The sequence below is a fragment of the Halichoeres trimaculatus genome, unplaced genomic scaffold (genome assembly GCF_033239565.1).
Source record: "Halichoeres trimaculatus isolate MK-OKI-2021-1 unplaced genomic scaffold, fHalTri1.1 fHalTri1_scaffold_9, whole genome shotgun sequence".
Taxonomy (NCBI): Eukaryota; Metazoa; Chordata; class Actinopteri; order Labriformes; family Labridae; genus Halichoeres; species Halichoeres trimaculatus.
In genome coordinates, this window is record NW_027437188.1 from 12,536,513 (window position 1) to 12,555,232 (window position 18,720).

Consider the following 18,720-nt stretch of genomic DNA (forward strand, 5'->3'; position numbering starts at 1 on the left):
CCAGATTGTGTTTCTGCATGACTCCTCTAACAGACAGTAAACTCATGAAGTACACACATCATTCTGCAGTGAATGAATGACATTTAAAGAGAGAACCTGACAAACTTCAACAATACTGAAATGTTTTCAAGCCTTTTTCAATTGAAACACTGCCAAACAATGCCACAAAAATTACCCTTTGTGTGAAATTTGGGCTGTGAAGCTTCTTTTAATGATATTTCATGCAAAAAGAGTGTCAGAGTTGCCCATTGAGCCTAATCAACACAGAAAAAGCCTCAGATGTGATCCGAAAAGCACAAAAACACACTGTTCAAAGCGCATCGCACTTATTTGCTGTGTGCTCCTGTAAGAAAGTTAAGGTTTGTTCGTCCATTGCTTGAATTAAATGAGCATGCATACAGCCTTTACGTTAACCACGCCTGCAGAAAAGGATAAGAATCTTCTTTTATTTCTCTACATGGAAACATTTTTAGCTCCAACAGCTCTCTGTGAGTGACAGCTGGCAAAACCATCTCTGCTCCATCAGAGGAGCCCCAAAAGAACAACGACTGACAGATGATGCAACATTACACTGACTGAAAATCATCAACTTCAAGATGAGAGAGACTTCAAACTCTAAAAGCTTCAGACAAAAACTCTGGAATATGCTTTAACCAGGGGGAATAAACCTGAATGTTTTAGTGCTGTCAAAGCTGTAGCAGTTGCCTGCATGTTGTATGTAGCAGCATACAGGTGAGGCGGTTCCTTACCCTGGTATCTGAGCAGCACAGATCCAGCCTGGGACTTGGGGCTGTGGAAGCGGATGGAGATCTGATTGCTGTGGCTTCGAACCACCAACCCTCTCATCAGAATGGACTCGTTGGCCAGCATGGTGTTCTCCCCGTGACCCACATCTTCAAACACAACCTTGTCTCCTTCTGACAGGTTCACGTTCATCACCTGATGGGAAACACAGAGGAGGAGGAGGGGGAAGGGGAGAGCATTAATGACCCTGTTACTCTGTCGTCAAAGGAGCAGCAGCATCCTGTGACAGCTGAGACTATTTAACAAACCAGCTGTTCTGCAGAAAATCACTGAGACTGTGTTTCACTTTGAAAGAGTTAGGACAAGTTTGAGATGTTGTGTTTGTTGAGTTTGTAGCCAATCTGTTTCTCAGCAGCTGATGAACCAAAGCAGCTGCTCATCACACCGCCAGCTGCTGGACTCAGGGGACGACTGATGATGAAACAGAGCTGTCAATTAAATTATTTACTTTATCCAACTCTATTTTAGATTCTTCCAAAACATTTCTTCCATTGACAGAATAATTTCTAATAATCTTAAAGGATATGAAAGGTCAGATTGTTATTCCTCGATGAGATCAACTGTTAAAAACCGCAGTTCCTCGAGTGTCCACTTGAGGCTGGCTGCAGAAGCACCAGAAACCACAAACATGACAAGCCAAAAGATCTCTGTCAGTGAGGATAATTTCTGTGATTTTAACGTGATTACCAGAGCAGAGATAGCCATGCACCATGTAAACAATAGCACAAAAAAAACAGACTGGTGTGATGCTGTTGGCTGTAGCAGTGAAAAAAGAAAAAGATGTGAATACATCAAACTTATGTGATATATCAGCATCTCAATACTCTGATATGAAACATAACTGCAGGTATCATATCTGCTCAGCTCTTCATTAAAATAGTATAACAAGGCACAATCAGAGCGCGATGACGTAACAACCGCATGCACAGTGCAACCTTTTCCAGAACCATACAACACATTAAGTGAGGGCGCCATCTAGTGGCAACTTTAATCAGAAGACTAAACACATCTGGATGAAGACGTAGTTGGGGTGCAGGGACAATATTTTGTCTCAGATAACTTCATCATTTCCCTCGTCAGCTGCTCTCTCTGATTGGCTGTTGTCATCCTTAGGTGTAATCATCCAGAAAAATATCAAACAGTTTTGAAAATGATCGGGGCAGCCTTAAAAAGTCTGTGAGCCAATCTTGAGACCAAAGATTGATCCGTCAACCGCTCACAGTAGAAGATAATCTGGGCCGAACATCGAGGCCAGATTTTCTGATTGTTTAATTGGCCCAAGAATCCAGCTGGTTGAGACAGACTTCAGAAAAACAATTTGGAGCTTGGTTTATGCTTGACATGTTTGCATGGCTTCATGCAGACAAGTGACACCGTTTTAGAAGCCTCCCCGCCTTGCATGGTCCTTTTTGAAGCGGAAAGTTTTCACATCGCGCACCTCCAAAATTCACACACGCAGCCACATTTGCTAACACTCTGGCTGTGAGTTTCCTTTCGAACAGCTACAGGGCACCTGTCAGTCACATGACCTGAGCTGTGTCTCTGATTGGACAATCAAACGATCTTAATAACTTCTAAACCCCCAAGTTAGAATAACATTCACTCACAGTAAAGTGTGTGCCGATAGTAAAATCAAAGTTTTAGAACCAAGCCATTGTTTGAACCAGGCTGTAAATATGCTTATTAATGCCGTAAAAGTCTGTTTTTATGACTGGGTGTGACTTCTGGTCTTTCTGCAGTCAGACTCAAGCGGATTCTTGATTAACAACAACTTTTAGCACTTCCGCACAAGCATTTTTTTCACTAACCGAATGTTGCCCTTTGGACCACACTCGGCAGAAATGAGGAATTGAAGAAAAAACTGTAGAAAACAGTGTACTCTTCTTCTCCTACTCTGGATCAATACTGTGGTAGCTTTGTGTATGCGTGATACATCGCCCCGTGCAGTTTCGTAGCGGACACCTAGCTGAGTGTAAAAAAGTTTGAAAGCCACACACGTTCTCTCGTGCTGATTCAGCGAGTCTCATTTCCATGCATTGCATTTGTGCGGATTCAAGCTTTGAGTCTGTCAGGGACAAAAAAGCGAGATTTTCTTGAGGACACACTTTGATCTAGCTCCCTCTAGAGTCCAGTTTCAACCATTGCAGCCTGACCCAGGGCTGCAGGATGAAGACATCTACAGGGGCCAACCTAAAAATGTCATGAACAATTATCAATTCAACCTTGTTTCTCCTTTGTCTGCCGAAGTTTTTCAGTTTTCCATTTGATAATAAATACAGGATGAATAAAAGCAAGGTACAAACAGAGTGTCCCACTCTTTCATCCATAAAGACTTTTGATCGCAATGATTTTTTATCTTGCATTGAATAGAAAATGATCAAAATAATCCAATCTTTAAAGTTGTTTTTTAAAAACACCTGCTCTTGCATTCCTCCACAGATTATCTGAAGTAAAAGATGAACAGATCAAGTCAAACTTTTTCTCAATAATAGCATCCTTTGGTTGTATTTCTGACTGCTGATGTGATTCGTTATTTTCATAAAATACTGTAGTTTTCATGCAAGTAGATGTTGTTTTGACCCTGCAGCTTTTCATTTCCCTCTCTGCTACAAAGACGTTTGATAACGAGTTCAGGCCGAAGAGGGCGAGTCTGCTGCGTGAGCCTTTAGTGAAAGATTTTTAAAATAACTCTTATGGCAGCAGATACAGGATGAAGGCTGAGGAACTTTCATACTCACGCCGTGCCTCCACTCAGTGGGTTCATACATTTAGAGTTGAAAACAAATGCAAATCTGTGAAAATCTTAACACACTTGACTGGTGCAGAAAAGAGTGACCACTTCAGAGATTCACGCTGTTTACAAACCGTTTAAAAAGAGGAAAAAGCGGCTCACAAACAGCATCTCTCTGCCTGTCACTCCATGCAGATGTAAATCAGATGTAAATTCATCTATTTACATAATATGTATTTGCAGTCGCGGCCATTCACGTCAAAATTGCACCCAACTCTCTCACAGTGTGCCGCAGCAGCTCCTCATATTATTCAGGATAATTTCAAAATTGGCATAAAGGCTTGGCGCAGAGTTTATCCTTTCAGAGTGGCAGCCATTATTGTTTCCACAGCGTGAGAGTTCTCCAAATCCAGATCAGATAATGAAATGCTCCTTTTATTAAACGTCTGCAGGCCGCCGTTCCCCAGGAATAATTTAATCCGAAATTATTTGCACTTAAGGTTTGCAATGAAAAGGTTATTACCTGTACAGCTCAAGGGCATGCTGCACTTACATTTACATGAAAAGAGAAATGAGTGATGGAAGTTGACCTGCAGAAAGACAACGTGACCTTCACACGCTTTGTGAATGAATAATTTCATCATCACAGGATATCTGCATTAAAATCTGTGAAAGCCGTTCAGAATGAACCAAAAGAGAGCAACATAGAGAAACATAGAGGACAGTGTGTGGTTCAGTGATTACACTGCAGATAGAGACGATAATTGTCAGCTTGTCTCCTCTTCTGACAGCTCGTCTGCTAAAAAAATGTGTCTTTTATCAGCTTTTATCGCAGCAGGTATATCTTTATTCAGGCATTAAAAAGAACGAGGCGCCTGCTCTCCACGTGGCCCTACACAGATCATATCTACCGCCTCCTGTCGCTGCTCGCTGGGAGATGAATCCACGGATCTCCTGAGAGGAGCTGCAGAGGGAGTCTGATGTGGATCTACTGACAGGACGCAGGCATCAGGTAGCAATCAGCTGATCATCTCCTGGTATTATGGGAACATTAAATCAAACCGAGGACTCATGTTAGGTCTAAAACTACAGTACAGAAAACCATATCTATGACTGAATCTATGGTTTACAGGAAGCTACAAAAATGGGACTGAAAAGGAGACAAAGCTTTGGGAATTAAACAGACAATATTCATGTTTCAGGTTTTAGAAGGAAGCTGCATGAGTTTCAGATGACCTATATAAAAAATACATATTGCCTTGGTTTAAAAAGTGAAGTCAATGCGGAATGCCTCAAATTTGCATTTTTACAACATACAGTAAGAGGCGCCTTCCTTGCTGAATATATTAAAAAAAAAAAATGGAGGGCCTGTTCACTAAAGGATTATGCAGTTTCTACACCTGTAAAACCTGTGCAAATGAAACTGCAAATGATACCAAAGATTCCATTTAATTCACTGTGCACACAAAGGGTCAAATGCACCACAAACTGCACTGCAAAGCAAATAAGCTCTCAGTGCACAGGTGTAGTTTGCATGAATTGCAGTGAACCACAGGGGTTTATCTGGGATACTATTGACAGAAATATTCTCTGGAAATAAAACTCAATACAGAAAAAAACATCTTAACTAAAAACACAAACAGCTAGGTCAAGTGGTCAAAGAAGCAAAAGGCCTGTTAATCAGAAAACTAGAGAGCCCGATGGTCAGAAGGCCCATTAGTCAGGAGGCATGTTAGTCAAAGGATAAGATGGCTTGTCACCTGGACAATCAGAAGGCTTGTTACTCAGAAAACCAGAAGACCAGTAAGTCAGAAAAGGAAAAGGCCAGTTAGTCAGGTGGCCTGCAAATCAAAATCAAAAGGCCTGTTAGTCAGAAGGCCCATTAGTCAAAAAATCAGAAGGCCTGCAAGTCGGAAAAGCAGAAGGCCCATTCAGAAGGCCCATTAGCCAGAAATTCAGAAGACCTGCTAGTCAAAAAATCAGAAAGCCTGCAAGTCAAAAATTGAAACACTTGTTATTCAGAAGGCCCATTAGACAGAGGGCCTTTTAGTCAGAAAGCCTATTGCTCAGAAGACCCGTTAGTCAGAAGACCATGACTAAGAAGGTCCATTTGTCAGAAAAAAAGAAAATTAGAAGGCCTGTTAGTCAGAAAATTAGAAGGCCTGTTTGGGCCTTTTATTAAGAAAATTTGTTTGTATATCAACTAAATTCAAATTTATTTTTCAAACTTACATGCTTTATGATTTTCTGACTAATGGGCCCTCTAATTTTCTTACTTAGGAGCCTTCTGATTTTTGGACCAATTGGCCTTTAAAGAATAGGGCTGCTTGCTCCATCAGGGGAAGCTGAGTGGTAAAACCACAAAATCCGTATCACATCCATCATAATTTGACTTGACTAGTTTGACTGACAGATTTGAGCTAGCTGAATCAGAGGGAGCTGCCTCACACAGCTGAGAATAAGGATGCTGACAGTTTCCTCAATCAAATGCAAAATAAATGCAAACTGCACAAAGCTCCAGAAATCAAAGGTAGTTTTAGTGTTAAATAGCTCTGGGTGATTATGATTTGTGAATTGGACCTTGGGACAGAGATAGCAAATGATGAGCAATGCTTGGTGCTAACCACAGCTGCAGTCCATTGAGAGTGAATTCCCTGTAATGGAAAAAAATCTTCCCCCCTCTCAGCTGATTTATTCCCTCAGTTAACATCTTTACCAATGGCTTTATAGTTTCAATTTCTAATCCAAAGTCTCCTTCTGTATAGACAAGTGTTCGTTTTGGCCACATTTAAAGTCAAATGCCGGCAAGAGTGACAATGGTAGATATTTGGTGATGTATATCCACCCACTCAAGCTATTTTCTGAGAAGTGGTGATATCAGCACCCACACAGCTCTGAAGTATGCAGCCATGTCTGCCTTACCTCCACAGTAGGTTAATAACAAAGATTGACAACTGTCATCTGGTTTGTTGCGTGTCCACATCCAAATCTCAGTCACAACAGTGACGTGAATGAAGACAGTTTTCATGATTTTTTTTTATTATTACTGATTATATCTTTAAAAAACATCTTTAGGAATTGACTTAGTGGAGCAGAAAAGTTGCTTCAACTTCCCTCACTTGGAGCAACTCTTGATTTGAGAAGGTTTCCTGAATTTAATTCCTGAAGTAAAGATCATTCAGTCAAACTCTGTCATCATCCACACGTGTTCATCCCCATTTAACATTCAGTGACTCGTGGCGTATGTAGGCGGCTCAGGACTGTGGTGTAAAGTTTCCCTGTTGGCTAAAAATGTAAAATGAGGGAGGGATTGATGACTGAGAACACTTAAACCCTCTTAATATGTCTTATGTAATATTGTTCCCACAATCCATTATTCAATTACAGTGCACTCGTTTAAAGTGAAGCTTTACTTTCAGCCCACGTTCAGAGGAAGCCTGAACGCATCATGAGTGAGTCACAGCGTTGGAGCTCGGCCTCTGCAGCGCGTCTGTGTATAACAAGTCATAATGTGCCGTTAATGAACTCATGGACACAGCATCAGGATAATAGTGCGCTGAACAAAGGGCATCACAGAGTAATCACATTATGCCTCCAGCTCAGGGATAATAAAACACTTGAGGGAACATTGGGAGACGTAATCCAATTTGGCCTGGCACCGGTCCAGCTGCTGTATAACTGTACCTCACAAACATAATCATGAGGGCTGAAGCCACGACTGCAGGAAGACTTATTACCAACAACATAATGGATCACAGTGTGCACTTTATATCTGAATCACCGGCTGCGGTAAAAGCAACTTCAGCTGTTGGAGGAAACGGAGACAAGTGGACACATTATCAGGGTAAATCTACTGAGAGCTGCAGGAGAGTGTGAGGATGCCTTTTTCTTCTTCTGCTGTTTTATCTGAGCTCACAGCGTGGCGACAGAACTAACCCTGCAACGGAGGCCGTTCACTCCCCAAACTATTATTTACAAAAAGTCAATTCTGCTTTGGTGCACAAGTTCCAGTTCTTATAAAAGCAGCAACAAAAGGCCCAAAGGAGTCCATACAGGTTGTTTTACAGCTCCTTTTGAGTTTTGATACAGAAAATATGAGCCTCAGAGTTTGTTCCAGCCCTCAGGATGTTTCTGATACCTGCTCCTTTTGTGTTTCTCCAGCTGTCGTAAACTTTGGGCTGTCACCAGTTAAAAATAAGCACCCCAAAGGTGGGGTAGTGGTCTCAGAAATACTAAAATGACATAAATGCAGACATTAAAGAGATAGTTTGCAGTTTTTTTTAAGTGTCCCTGAATGAAAAGGATTTCTTGGATTAATTTTGCAGTTCTGGTGGACACTGGAGCTGGACTGTCAAAAAGAAAAAAGGACAGAGCAGAAAAAGCTCAACAGGAGAGTGATAGAGCACAGTCTAACAATACAATGAAGAGTCTGGTAACGTTTGCTCTGCTTGTTGAGGTCTGAGATGATAGATATCCAGGGTCGGACATGTCTCCAGGCAACCACTGTCCTCATGACAGTGGGTGCAAGTGCTCATGGGAAACAGAGTCTTTATCCTGGGAAAACACTAGCTTTTCCAGATAGTCCTCACCATAGACTGTAAAACAAATGGACGTGAATGAAGTGAGGTCGCCAGAGAAACTGCTCCCCCTGGTGACTGGCTTCAGAATAGGTAAAAAAAATCCATCCCCCAGTCATTCCAGATGGGCTGTGGTTAAACTTTAAAAAATTAATTCACCTCGTAGAAATGCTGCTCAGATTTAATCATTGTGGTGGTTTGAAGATATTATTTGGCTGCTTTGAATTCAAGTCCTCTTTTTTCTGAAAAGTTTCGTTTTCATTTGTTATAAGAGGTTAAAAACAAGGTTTTAGGCCACGTTTAAGGATGATTGGCAGCTGCGGTTAATGTGTATTTCTTTAGGGATTATAAAATGTGTCAGGAGGGATAGCCAAGAAGAGATTAGACTCCCAAAAGAAAAAAATGGTTATATTTGTCACTCAGTGCCACTCTAAGTCCCTCTTACCCCTAAATTCCACCGCAAACGCCGCGCCGCGCAGCGGAGCACCGTGGTCTTGCTCCGATTGTCAAACCTCACTGGAAGCAGCGTGCTGCGCAGCGCTGCTCCGTTCAATCAGGAGGGGGAGGGCTGGTCCTCGGAGAGTCACAGGCTCTCATATGAATAGCGATATCACACGATCACCATCCACTCTCATAACTTTTGATATGTCAGTCCACACCTTGTCCTTTCTGCCTGTATCCTTATTAAAAATGTTGTTTGGGATCATACAGAATGTTGAACTTATCCACTTCCAAGATCAGCTTCTCTTCATCCATGGCCTTGTGTTGCATCTAGGACCCTCTGACCGACTGTTTACCTAATGCACGTGCCTTCAGATGTGGCATATGTTATAACATATGGGGGACTTTTACGTTTGAGAGTTTGTGCATTGTTTTTTATTTGGAATCTTCCGGGTACTTCACACGGTGACTTCCTGTCTAGTGCTTTCTTATCGATAGTGAATTTACGAGGTTTGGAAGCGGCCGCACAGAAAATAGACCTGAAGCATATTTCTCGCACCAGGGGGACAGTGGAATTTGCCTGATAGATTACAATGGAAGCTAAAGTGCTCCGCAGTACGTTTCAAAGGCGCTGCGCTGCGCTGCGCTGCGCTGCGCTGCGCTGCGCTGCGCTGCGCTGCGCTGCGCTGCGCTGCGCTGCGCTGCGCTGCGCTGCGCTGCGCTGCGCTGCGCTGCGCTTGGGGTGGAATTTAGGGGTTAGCCTGTACTGCGCAGACTCTGGCTGCACAATGGCTACCAATGGTGGCACCTGTGAAGGGGAAATTTTGGCTTCAAAACCATACAGTGGTAAATGGTGGAGCCACGCTGTCCACTCTATATACAGTCTATGGTCCTCACAGCTCTTTTAAGCACTGAAGAAGGAGACTCAACAGACTGAGGGAAAAAGCTGAGAAACTCCTGAACCAACTGGAGAGCAGCAGGGACACAGGTCACCTGGTGGCTCAGGTGTGTACACTGTGAGCTCATGAACCCAGGGAGTTTCTGCTGTCAACAGTGGGACGTCAGGAGGATTTCAGGACCTTATTTGAATCAGAAGAAACCAGTGGCTCTCATTCGTCAGATACCAGCGTTTCTATCATGTGTCTCAGCTGACACTCAGCCAGCATGCAGCTGGTCTGCTGTAAGTCCTGACTCTTCCACTGCTGCTGAGTGTATCATTTCCTAAAACCCCTCCGCTGAAACACCCCCTTCCCTCTCCCCCTGTCTCCTCGTAACATATTTACTCAGTGAATAACTAAACCCTCATGAAGAACTCTTCCCTCCCGCAGCGATGCAGTGGAAAAAAAAAGAAGCGTGAACGGCGTGGTGTAAAGAGAAAAGCCTTTCTGACATCCGTTTACTTTATAAAAGCAACAAATGACAGCTGAATAATTCAACTGACACTCCCTCATTAAATATAAGACGGCAACTTTGGGGGGACGGCGACAAGAGCAAAACAGGGACAGATGGAACCCTGGGATGGGTGTTGACTAATGGATTAAAGTGTGTGTGTGTGTATATGTGTGTGTGTGAGAGAGAGAGAGAGAGGAGAGACAAGAGAAAATAAATGAAGTAACACAAGGAGACGACAGGAGAAATAAGCAGCACATTCAGTTTGATGTTGTATTTTTGTATTTCTCATTCCTCTCTTCTCCTCTTTGTTGATCTGATGGTGCAAAGAGAATTCCCGATCCTGCAGAGAATAAAGGATCTATTTATCTCCAATCGCTTGCCTTCTTCAAAACGCCACGTTCCCAAACACCACCCGTAATTACAGCTCCACAAACCTGCCCCTTAAACGCACCACGCTGAGTTTAATGTATTCACTGATATCAGCGTCGCTGTCATGAGATGCAGAAAGTGTGCTATCGGAATGTGTTCCAATAAGGGCTGTGTGTGTGTGTGTGTGTGTGTGTGTGTAGGTGTGTGTGTGTGTGTGTGTGTGTGCGTGTGTGTGTGCTAATTAACGGCAGTAATTAAGAGGGAGGTGAGTAAATGATGGAGTCGAGGGAACATCTGTTTGAGCAGGAGAAGTGGGTCACAGCGGAGGAGGAGCAGAGAGAGATGGAGGCGTCGTGGAGCCGTCAGGAGAGGCCACTGATGATGAAATCCTGTTTCTGTTTTTTTTTTCGCTCTCTAACTGTCCAAACTGTCAGAAACACCTGAGCAGGTAGAGTCTCACTTCTTACAGAAAGAGTGTTCAGATTGGCTCAAAGTAACCCTCGAAAGTTAACACAGATGCTGATGGCAGCTTTGTACAGATGTACAGAGAGTTGTCTTCATTTGCAGTAAATTTAAATCTCATTTCAAAGACCCCTTTTAACTCATGTCATTGTTTTATTTTATATTCATTTGGGTTGACAGGTTGATCTGTTAATATTCACAACATCCGCCTGGTTGGTTACACACCATGCCTCAATAAAGAAGCTGTACATCACAACATCCTTTCTGAACATAGATGCTATTTTTCAGTGGGTTATCCTTTCAGTGTGACATTAAAGTTAGATTCCAAGGCATGAATGTGTAAAGCCTTGTTTGGACATTTGCAGTGACTCTGCGTCATAGTGATCAGCATATTCTGCTCCTAAATTTTGCTACCCTGTATTGACATCATACACTATCACAAACTTCAATTCCACTGTTATGTAGCAACTACTTCAAACTCAACTGCTACAAATCTGAACTCATTATCACTGCCCCAAAATCCAGCCTCCCATCTGCTCAGGATGTTTCTCTCAAAGTTGATGGTCATACAGTCACGTCCGTCTTCCACTTTCCACAACATTGCACGCATTTACCCACCCTCTCCTTCTCCAACGCTGAAACACTCATTCATGCTTCCATAACCTCAAGACTGGGCTGTTGCAACGGCATGCTCTGATGGCTCCAGTCAGTCTGTAGAAAGTTCCAAACTGTGGAGGCAGCAAAACTGAATGCTCTCTTCCCCAATTCAGTTCTGACATGAGGAACAGAAAGATGGAGGATGTCAAAGGACCGTCAGACATAGCGGCTTTTAGTTCTCTGAAGAAAAGTACATAAATCAGCTGGAACCAAGCCAAGAAACGCCTTATAAATAAGGGTCATACCTGTGCACACTTAGAGGAGGCAAGCCTGATTTGACATACAAGTCACAATGATGTTTGAAGCGGCCATCACCTGTGACAAATCTTGAGGCACCATTATAAACAATATTTAATGACTGAAGACATGAAGAGGAACACCCATATTCAGCGTATCTCCGTAATCAGTTAAAGGAAGAAATGTTGCTGATACAAGCAGTTTTCTGGCTCTAAGTTAAGTGAAAAGTCTAAGTGAAAAACAGGATCTGTTTCTGTAGAAGAACCCGAGTTTCACCCTGAGTTTGGAAACCAACGTTTCAATGTGTGCTTTTAAAAAAAGCTAATGATCCAGATCCTTCTCATCACCTACAAAGCCCTCAACAACCTTGCTCTCACGGACCTTCTCTGCTGTCTCAGACACCAACCTCCTGACCCCCATCACCAGGACCATGCACCGCACTGTTGGCAACAGAGCTTTCCCAGCTGCTGCCCCAACCCTCTGGCACTCCCTTCCTCCCAACATTCACAACTCAGACGCCTCTCCTTCAAAACTCAAAACCCACCTTTTCAAGACAGCTTTCAAGTCTTGCCTCTTAAATCGTAACTGCTCTCTCTTTTCTTATCGTTATCTGTGTTATGTATTTATCTCTGTTTTGTTAATCATCTTTGAGTTCCTTTAAAAAGGGCTGTATAAATCAGATTTATTATGTTCATAGCTAACAACTTACTTTTGTATTGGGAAAAACATTCAATACTCAACACTTAATGCTAGTTTGCAGCAAGATTTTTATGCTTGTTATATCACAATGTCCTGCTCTTCAAAGACTAGTAAACTGTAGCAAATATCTTATAAGACTTAAGATGAGACACATTCACCTGAGAAGTGCAGGAAAACAATCTTACTTATTTGTTTATTTATCTATTTAACTTTTTCTGTCTTTTCATACCTTAAAAAAATACATGTTTCTGGACTCATCGGGTGAGTGTGGCCCAGATTACGTCTAATAGGACAATTTTCACAAAAAGTGAGACATTAACACTTAATAAGTTTTCAGTATTTGCAGTGTGATCCCGCTAAGTCCTTCGCTTGTTGTGAACAGAAAACCTTTGCAACCAAATACCGAGCTAATGTGATATATTGTACAGTACTAGATCATTCTGCAATTTCTGTAAAGTAGAAATCACACAAAACTTAAGTGAAGATTGAATGCTGGGCTGCTGGATCAGTGCTGAGGTGGGGATACCTGAAATGTTGACAATGTAGAAAATGATACTACCAAGCCAACCAATCACAGACCATGTGGTCTACTTTGTTTTGACGTCTAGTTACATTTTGAGGAGATGTACTTCAGGTTAAAAACTCATGGTTGTCTGCAGCTACAGAGCTAAACAAAATTACAACAGAGGGGTATTTACTTTTTCCATTTCAATTTTTGAGCAACCCAGAGGTCACTGGCATTTGTGCTGAGAAGGTTGAATCTTTTATGTCACTGTCTGTCACAGTTTGGCCCCAAAATACATCTTAACTGTAGATTTTAATAGTACCACTGTAGCCTAATGCTAACATCACCACTTCAGCCATCCACTGCAGAATATATGAGACTGAGAGCGGCCAACACATCAGGCTTCAAACAGAAAGAGAACTGAGACTTGAAGCTGGGAAAAAGGTCATTTCTTCAAAGCTCCTGTGAGGAAGTCTGACTCATGGCGTATTTTGGCGACCCCTGTGGACAGAGCGGTGTGTCCTTTCTCTCCTGACCCATCCTGTCCATAAGTCCTCTTTAAAGAGAAAAAGTTTCCTCCTGCTCTGTTAAACAAACATACTGTCTGAGTCACTGTGGAAGTTTGTCATGAGAAAAAAGCTTTTATAGCAGCATTAATAACCTCCACTGACTGACGCCTACTCAGCAGCAGGCATCAAAAATAACTGCTCAGATATAATCAATCTTTATGCAGCTTCAGTTATGTGCAGTTCATTAGCTGCAGAGTTTGTTAGTCATGCGAATAAAGCATAAACATCACAACTTACAAAAGCCTCAACTCGATCTACCTGATCAGTTTTTCTTACCACAATATAAATGTCATTGTTGGTATACTAAAGTTTGCATGAAGGTTAAAAAAAAGAAGAGAAACTTTTTCGTTTAGTGTCTAAATCTGGCTTTAATTCTTCACAGATGAAATAATGAAAGTTTCCGTAATCATTTACTAAATGTTTAGTAACAAAAGAAAAAAAAAATCTCTTATGACACCTTTTATGAACCAAAAGCTCTGATTTCAAATGAATGAGACAATTAATCTGAATGAATAATGCAGCAGAGCAGGAACCTGCAGAACACAGAAACATTATATTTATTATATCAGACACACGTTCATAAAAAGACCATTTCCAGGTCACTTTCTGCCCGCAGCTGTGAAAAAGAGCCTCCTATCAGCTGGCGTGCAGCTTACATTAGTGAACTGTACCGCTCTTATTAATTATAAATAAACTCTGCTGTTGCATATTAAGTGCGCTGCGATTCTTTCATCATTTTCCCGAGAGTGATTGATGCAATAGATTGCACAAATGTTCCCATTTTTTAAAGCGTGGAGACGGTCTCTCAGGCTCAGGGAGAGGGAGACGAGTATCTCTGCAGCAAGTCTGTCTTAATGAGCGCACACAGATAAGACTATTAATGCAGCATTCACTTAACAGCCTCTAATCCACTTTAAAACACACTGCTGCACACTTTATCTCATTGTGGGGACTTGATTTCCTCTCTTTTGTTTTTAGTTTTTAGAAGAGTTTTAACAATTTAATCCTTCATGACGGGACTGAACTCTGCCATATTTGCTGTTGAATAATCTTTTTCTCTTGTTTCAGTTTCATACTGCTGGACGACGACAGTGAAGCCTTTGTGAAACTGACTGTTAACAGTGAAGCTGAGACTGGAGGGAGGATTTCTCGATCACACAGTCCCGTCTTGCTTCTTGCTAATTGGACTGTTAAGATTGCAGTGCACTGAAAAAGAAGCCTCAGCTAAAAGTTGCTAACAGCTGCTGGCTTGGATGAAAATACTCATGAGATGAAAACTGATGGCGTCTGAGACTGAACGAGAGCAGACATTTCTTCTGGAGGCAATCATGCAGCAGCGATCGTTTTCCTGCTGCAGCAGAAGAAGAAACAGAACAATAAAGGACTAAAGACTTTCTGTAACGCATCGATCCTTGGCTACTTCACCCTCACTTCTGCAGCATCGCTGTAAATGGTTCATTTTCTCCTCGCTGACAGGACGGCAGTTTGATGCGTTTTGAGGAATGAAACATAAAACAACACTTCAGCTAAAGAGACGGTTGGGATGAGGACAGTTACGTGGAGGTTTAATGAGCTCCGGTAATCCGATGTCTCACATATAAACAGTAAAACACTGGCTCATGACAGCCTGATGGGTCTTTATGAAGGCCTGTGTGCTTACTTTATGGCAGACTGGACTCATTTGCATGTGATTTCATCAGGGTAAACACATGAAACATGCGTTTGTAATAACACTGCAGCACTCAATAAATCAGAGGCTGAAGATTTACACACTTACTGTATGTTTTCATGCCTCATGAGGGAATAAATGAACTTTGCATGTTTTTAAAGCAGCTGTGCAGAGCAGAAATCACTCATACAGTACTTCATAGATAGATGCACACTGGTATTGCTAATATTTTACTTCAAAAACATCATTGCTTTGGTGATTCTAGATTGCCCATGGGTGTGACTGAAAGGTTGTGTGTCTCTTTGTGTCAGTCCTGTGATTGACTGGAGACCAGTCCAGGGTGTACTTAGGGTGACCAGGTGTCCCTTTTTGTGCGGACTGCATAGTATTTTAATCACTTTTCCCATGTCCCGCATTTGTTTGGCTCTAGCTCTCCAAAGTGCAGCAGACTTCTTTCTGAAAGCATCACTTTTATCCAATAGCTGAAAGAGGACCATCACCATTACATGTTTCTGCTGTCAATCAACATCATCGTGCATGTGGTGTCGGGTGTTTGTCATCCTATCGCTCCGCCCACTGACATGCAAAACAAAGGTAAAAGCCTCAGAAACAAAAATGTAGATTTTGAATCTACAGTCAGACTTTCAAGAAACAGCTCGCATTTTGTGCTTTTTAGTTTTATTGCGCAGATAAGTCGACCTTTAAGAGCTGAGAACATACACTGAGCATAAAAAATAGCCAATACTCTAAATGTATACAATCACAATATTTCACAAACTCTAAAAACCTTGTGGATATTTTAATAATTTTATGAGACATTATTTTCCTTTGACAAATGCATTTCTTTGTCTTTTGAATTGGAAAACTTAAATTAAAGGGAGAAAAAAAAAACACCAATATGTATTCTGTTTGCAACCAAATCAAATTGTTGTTATTCATGTCTTTAGAATCTTGGTCTCAATAGAAATATTAATGTTTCAGGGTTAGATGGACATTATTCAGAAATTTAGTCCATGTTTTAGCAATGTAGTAACGTGTCCCACATTGGCCCACATTGTCCCGCACAAACACACTCCTCAGAGGATGACAGCACCTGGTCACCCAAGGTGTACCCCACCTCTTGCCTGAAGAAGACAGCTGAGAAAGACTCCAGCCACCCTAGCAAAATTTTTGCCCTTCTGAGTAGCAGTTTTGAGCAGTAGAAACAAACTTAGCTGCCATTTGGAAGAGCAAATTAAAAAGTTTAACTAAGACCAAACGTTTGGAGACCTGCACTAAAAAACTGAAATCTAAGAGTAACTGGCTGATTATCTGGGTATGTCTCACAGCTGGAGAGGGAACCAATAGCACCTATTGTGTCCATAGGGAAGGGAAGGTAAAGTTACCTGTGGGAGTTCCTCTCAGGAGCCACTTACATGACAATGGTTTTAGGATGAAACACAGAAGCATTGTTGCGTTTCAGCCTCTAATTTACACAGAAACAACGTTTTATTCGACATAAAAAAGAGACTTTTAAAAACATCCTCCAGAGTGGATGTTTTCTGAAACACTGCAGCCACTTTTGCCATGTTAACAGCAAGCTGGAGTTTGTGAATGCACATGTAACAGTACAACAGTACTGTTGTTATGATTGTCGTGGACTACCGTGTTGTGTTTGTGCTGCTGAATCTGCTGAATGTCTTTCAACAAAATGTGCATCTGTTGCTCCACTTCTGTAATCAGCATTCACCAATACACCAGATGATCAGCCCAACTGTGCTCCGGTGGAGATCTACCAAAAGCTGCTTCTAGACAAAACATTTGTCAGTCAATTTTTAGTGAGTGTGAACTATAAACGCAAATGTTTTTTCCCCCACCTACAAGGTGTGTATGTTAAGACTTGGGTGTTTGGATTTGACATAACATTAACAGTGGTTCAGTCGGGACCACTTTGTCAAAATAATCTTTATTAACTTGTACAGTTTCATTTGGCAGTATGGTTCTGTTCTGGGACTTCCTGCTCTTCCACGCGCTTGCATGGAAAGCCTGAGGCGGGAAGAGCACACCTTCCTGCCCATCATGAGCTATCATGAACGGCATAAGCAGGGAACACAGCAGCAAAAATAAAAACCCAGACAGAGCAGAGCAATCAACATAAATACAATGACACGAGGAGCTGGGGTGGAGGTGGGTTACAGAATGCTAGCAGAGGAAGCAGGAAGGAGGCTGGGCTAGAGCTGCTTGAATAGCTCGCTCTGAATGCAATTTTCCAATAGGAAGCAGACACGGGAGTCAGCTGAGCCATCAGCTGATCTGCAGCAATGTTGACAGCTTAACTGTTAGAGCTTGAAGTCGTGGCCTGCCTGAACTAACGCTAGGCTTGATTTTTCATGTTCTCTGCAAGTCTAGTGTGCCATGTATCCACTCAAACGGAAAGTTGTCAGGGTGTTCTTTCAGCGCTCAGATAAGACGTAAGACGCAACTAGAGACGTTCCTCAACTTTGAAAATGGCTGTGAGCCGTCAGCACTGGACTGCTGCGGAAAGTTTGTTTTATGATCCAAACTTTGAAAGAAATGAACATATCATCAAGACTGGACGGACGACAAACTCGCAATACGGAGTATTGCAACATCGTGATAAACAACTGTCGTCCTCCAGCTTTAATAAATCTCGTGATGTTCACGTTTTTCTGCGCATGCCCCATTGACTATTCTGTTTGATTATAGCGGTGCATGTAGACCAGAGATTAGAATATTCCTTTCCATCTATACTATTGTTTTCGGAAAAGTCATTCAGAAAGATTCCATTCGGAGAGACGAGAAAATCCTCATGTAACCGTGGTTACTGTCAGCTTACCACTGTTGCTTTATCTTTTTGTTGCTTTTTTTTCTGTTTCTATTTTCTTTTCTTACCATTTGGTCAAGTCCCATTTTTTGTTACAGTTACAACAATGTTTCTTTTTGGCCTTTAGTTATGGTTGGAGTGTGTCTTCAGTTCTTTGATTCAGTATTGTGAGTACAGTTTGTGAAGCGACAATGGAAACCCTCTGAAGTGAAGGGTCCCTTAACAGTTTTATTAGATTTAATACGAGCCAAATTTATCTGACAAGTCCGCAAAAATGTCTAATTTGAAAGATATTACAGGACAAAATGATGTATGAATTGTTGTCAAGAGTAAAAAAAAAACTACCAACAGGCTGAGTTTTTTATTTGTCTTTTGTTTTTGTTTTTTGAGCAATGCAGGCATAATTTTTATCTTTTAATATCTTGAAATAAGTCTGGTTGTCTGGTCTTTGTGTTTCACTGTACTTAATGTTAATACTGCACAGCTTTCCACACACAGTAGGAATGTGCTTCAGTAAATGTCAGAGCTGTAATGACAACATCCTGCACAGACAGATGTCCACACCGTCAGCTTTGTTGAGCTTCAGTCTGTGAGAGTTTTAGCACCTGAACAAATAGCACTGTACCGACGTACATGCTAATGGACTAGCGATAGAAACAACACATGGCGAGCACGTCTTTCTCTTTGTGCCTGACAGAAAAACTCTTCAGTGTGCTTTCACGGCGCCGTCCTTGAGCCGCCCCGCTGCTATCAAACCGAAGCCTCGGCTCCAAACACAAAGGAG

The 18,720-nt window shown here is 41.8% G+C and overlaps 1 protein-coding gene across 2 annotated transcripts in view; it reads right to left on the reverse strand.

Annotated features, from left to right (window-relative positions):
* LOC141797635 (seizure protein 6 homolog) overlaps positions 1-18,720 on the reverse strand; it is a 213,183-nt gene that overhangs the window by 69,680 nt on the left and 124,783 nt on the right. For both annotated transcript variants that reach the window (XM_074679207.1, XM_074679206.1), the window contains exon 5: positions 750-939. In XM_074679207.1, the coding sequence (XP_074535308.1) occupies positions 750-939 (190 nt within the window). The remainder of the gene's footprint in view (positions 1-749; positions 940-18,720) is intronic.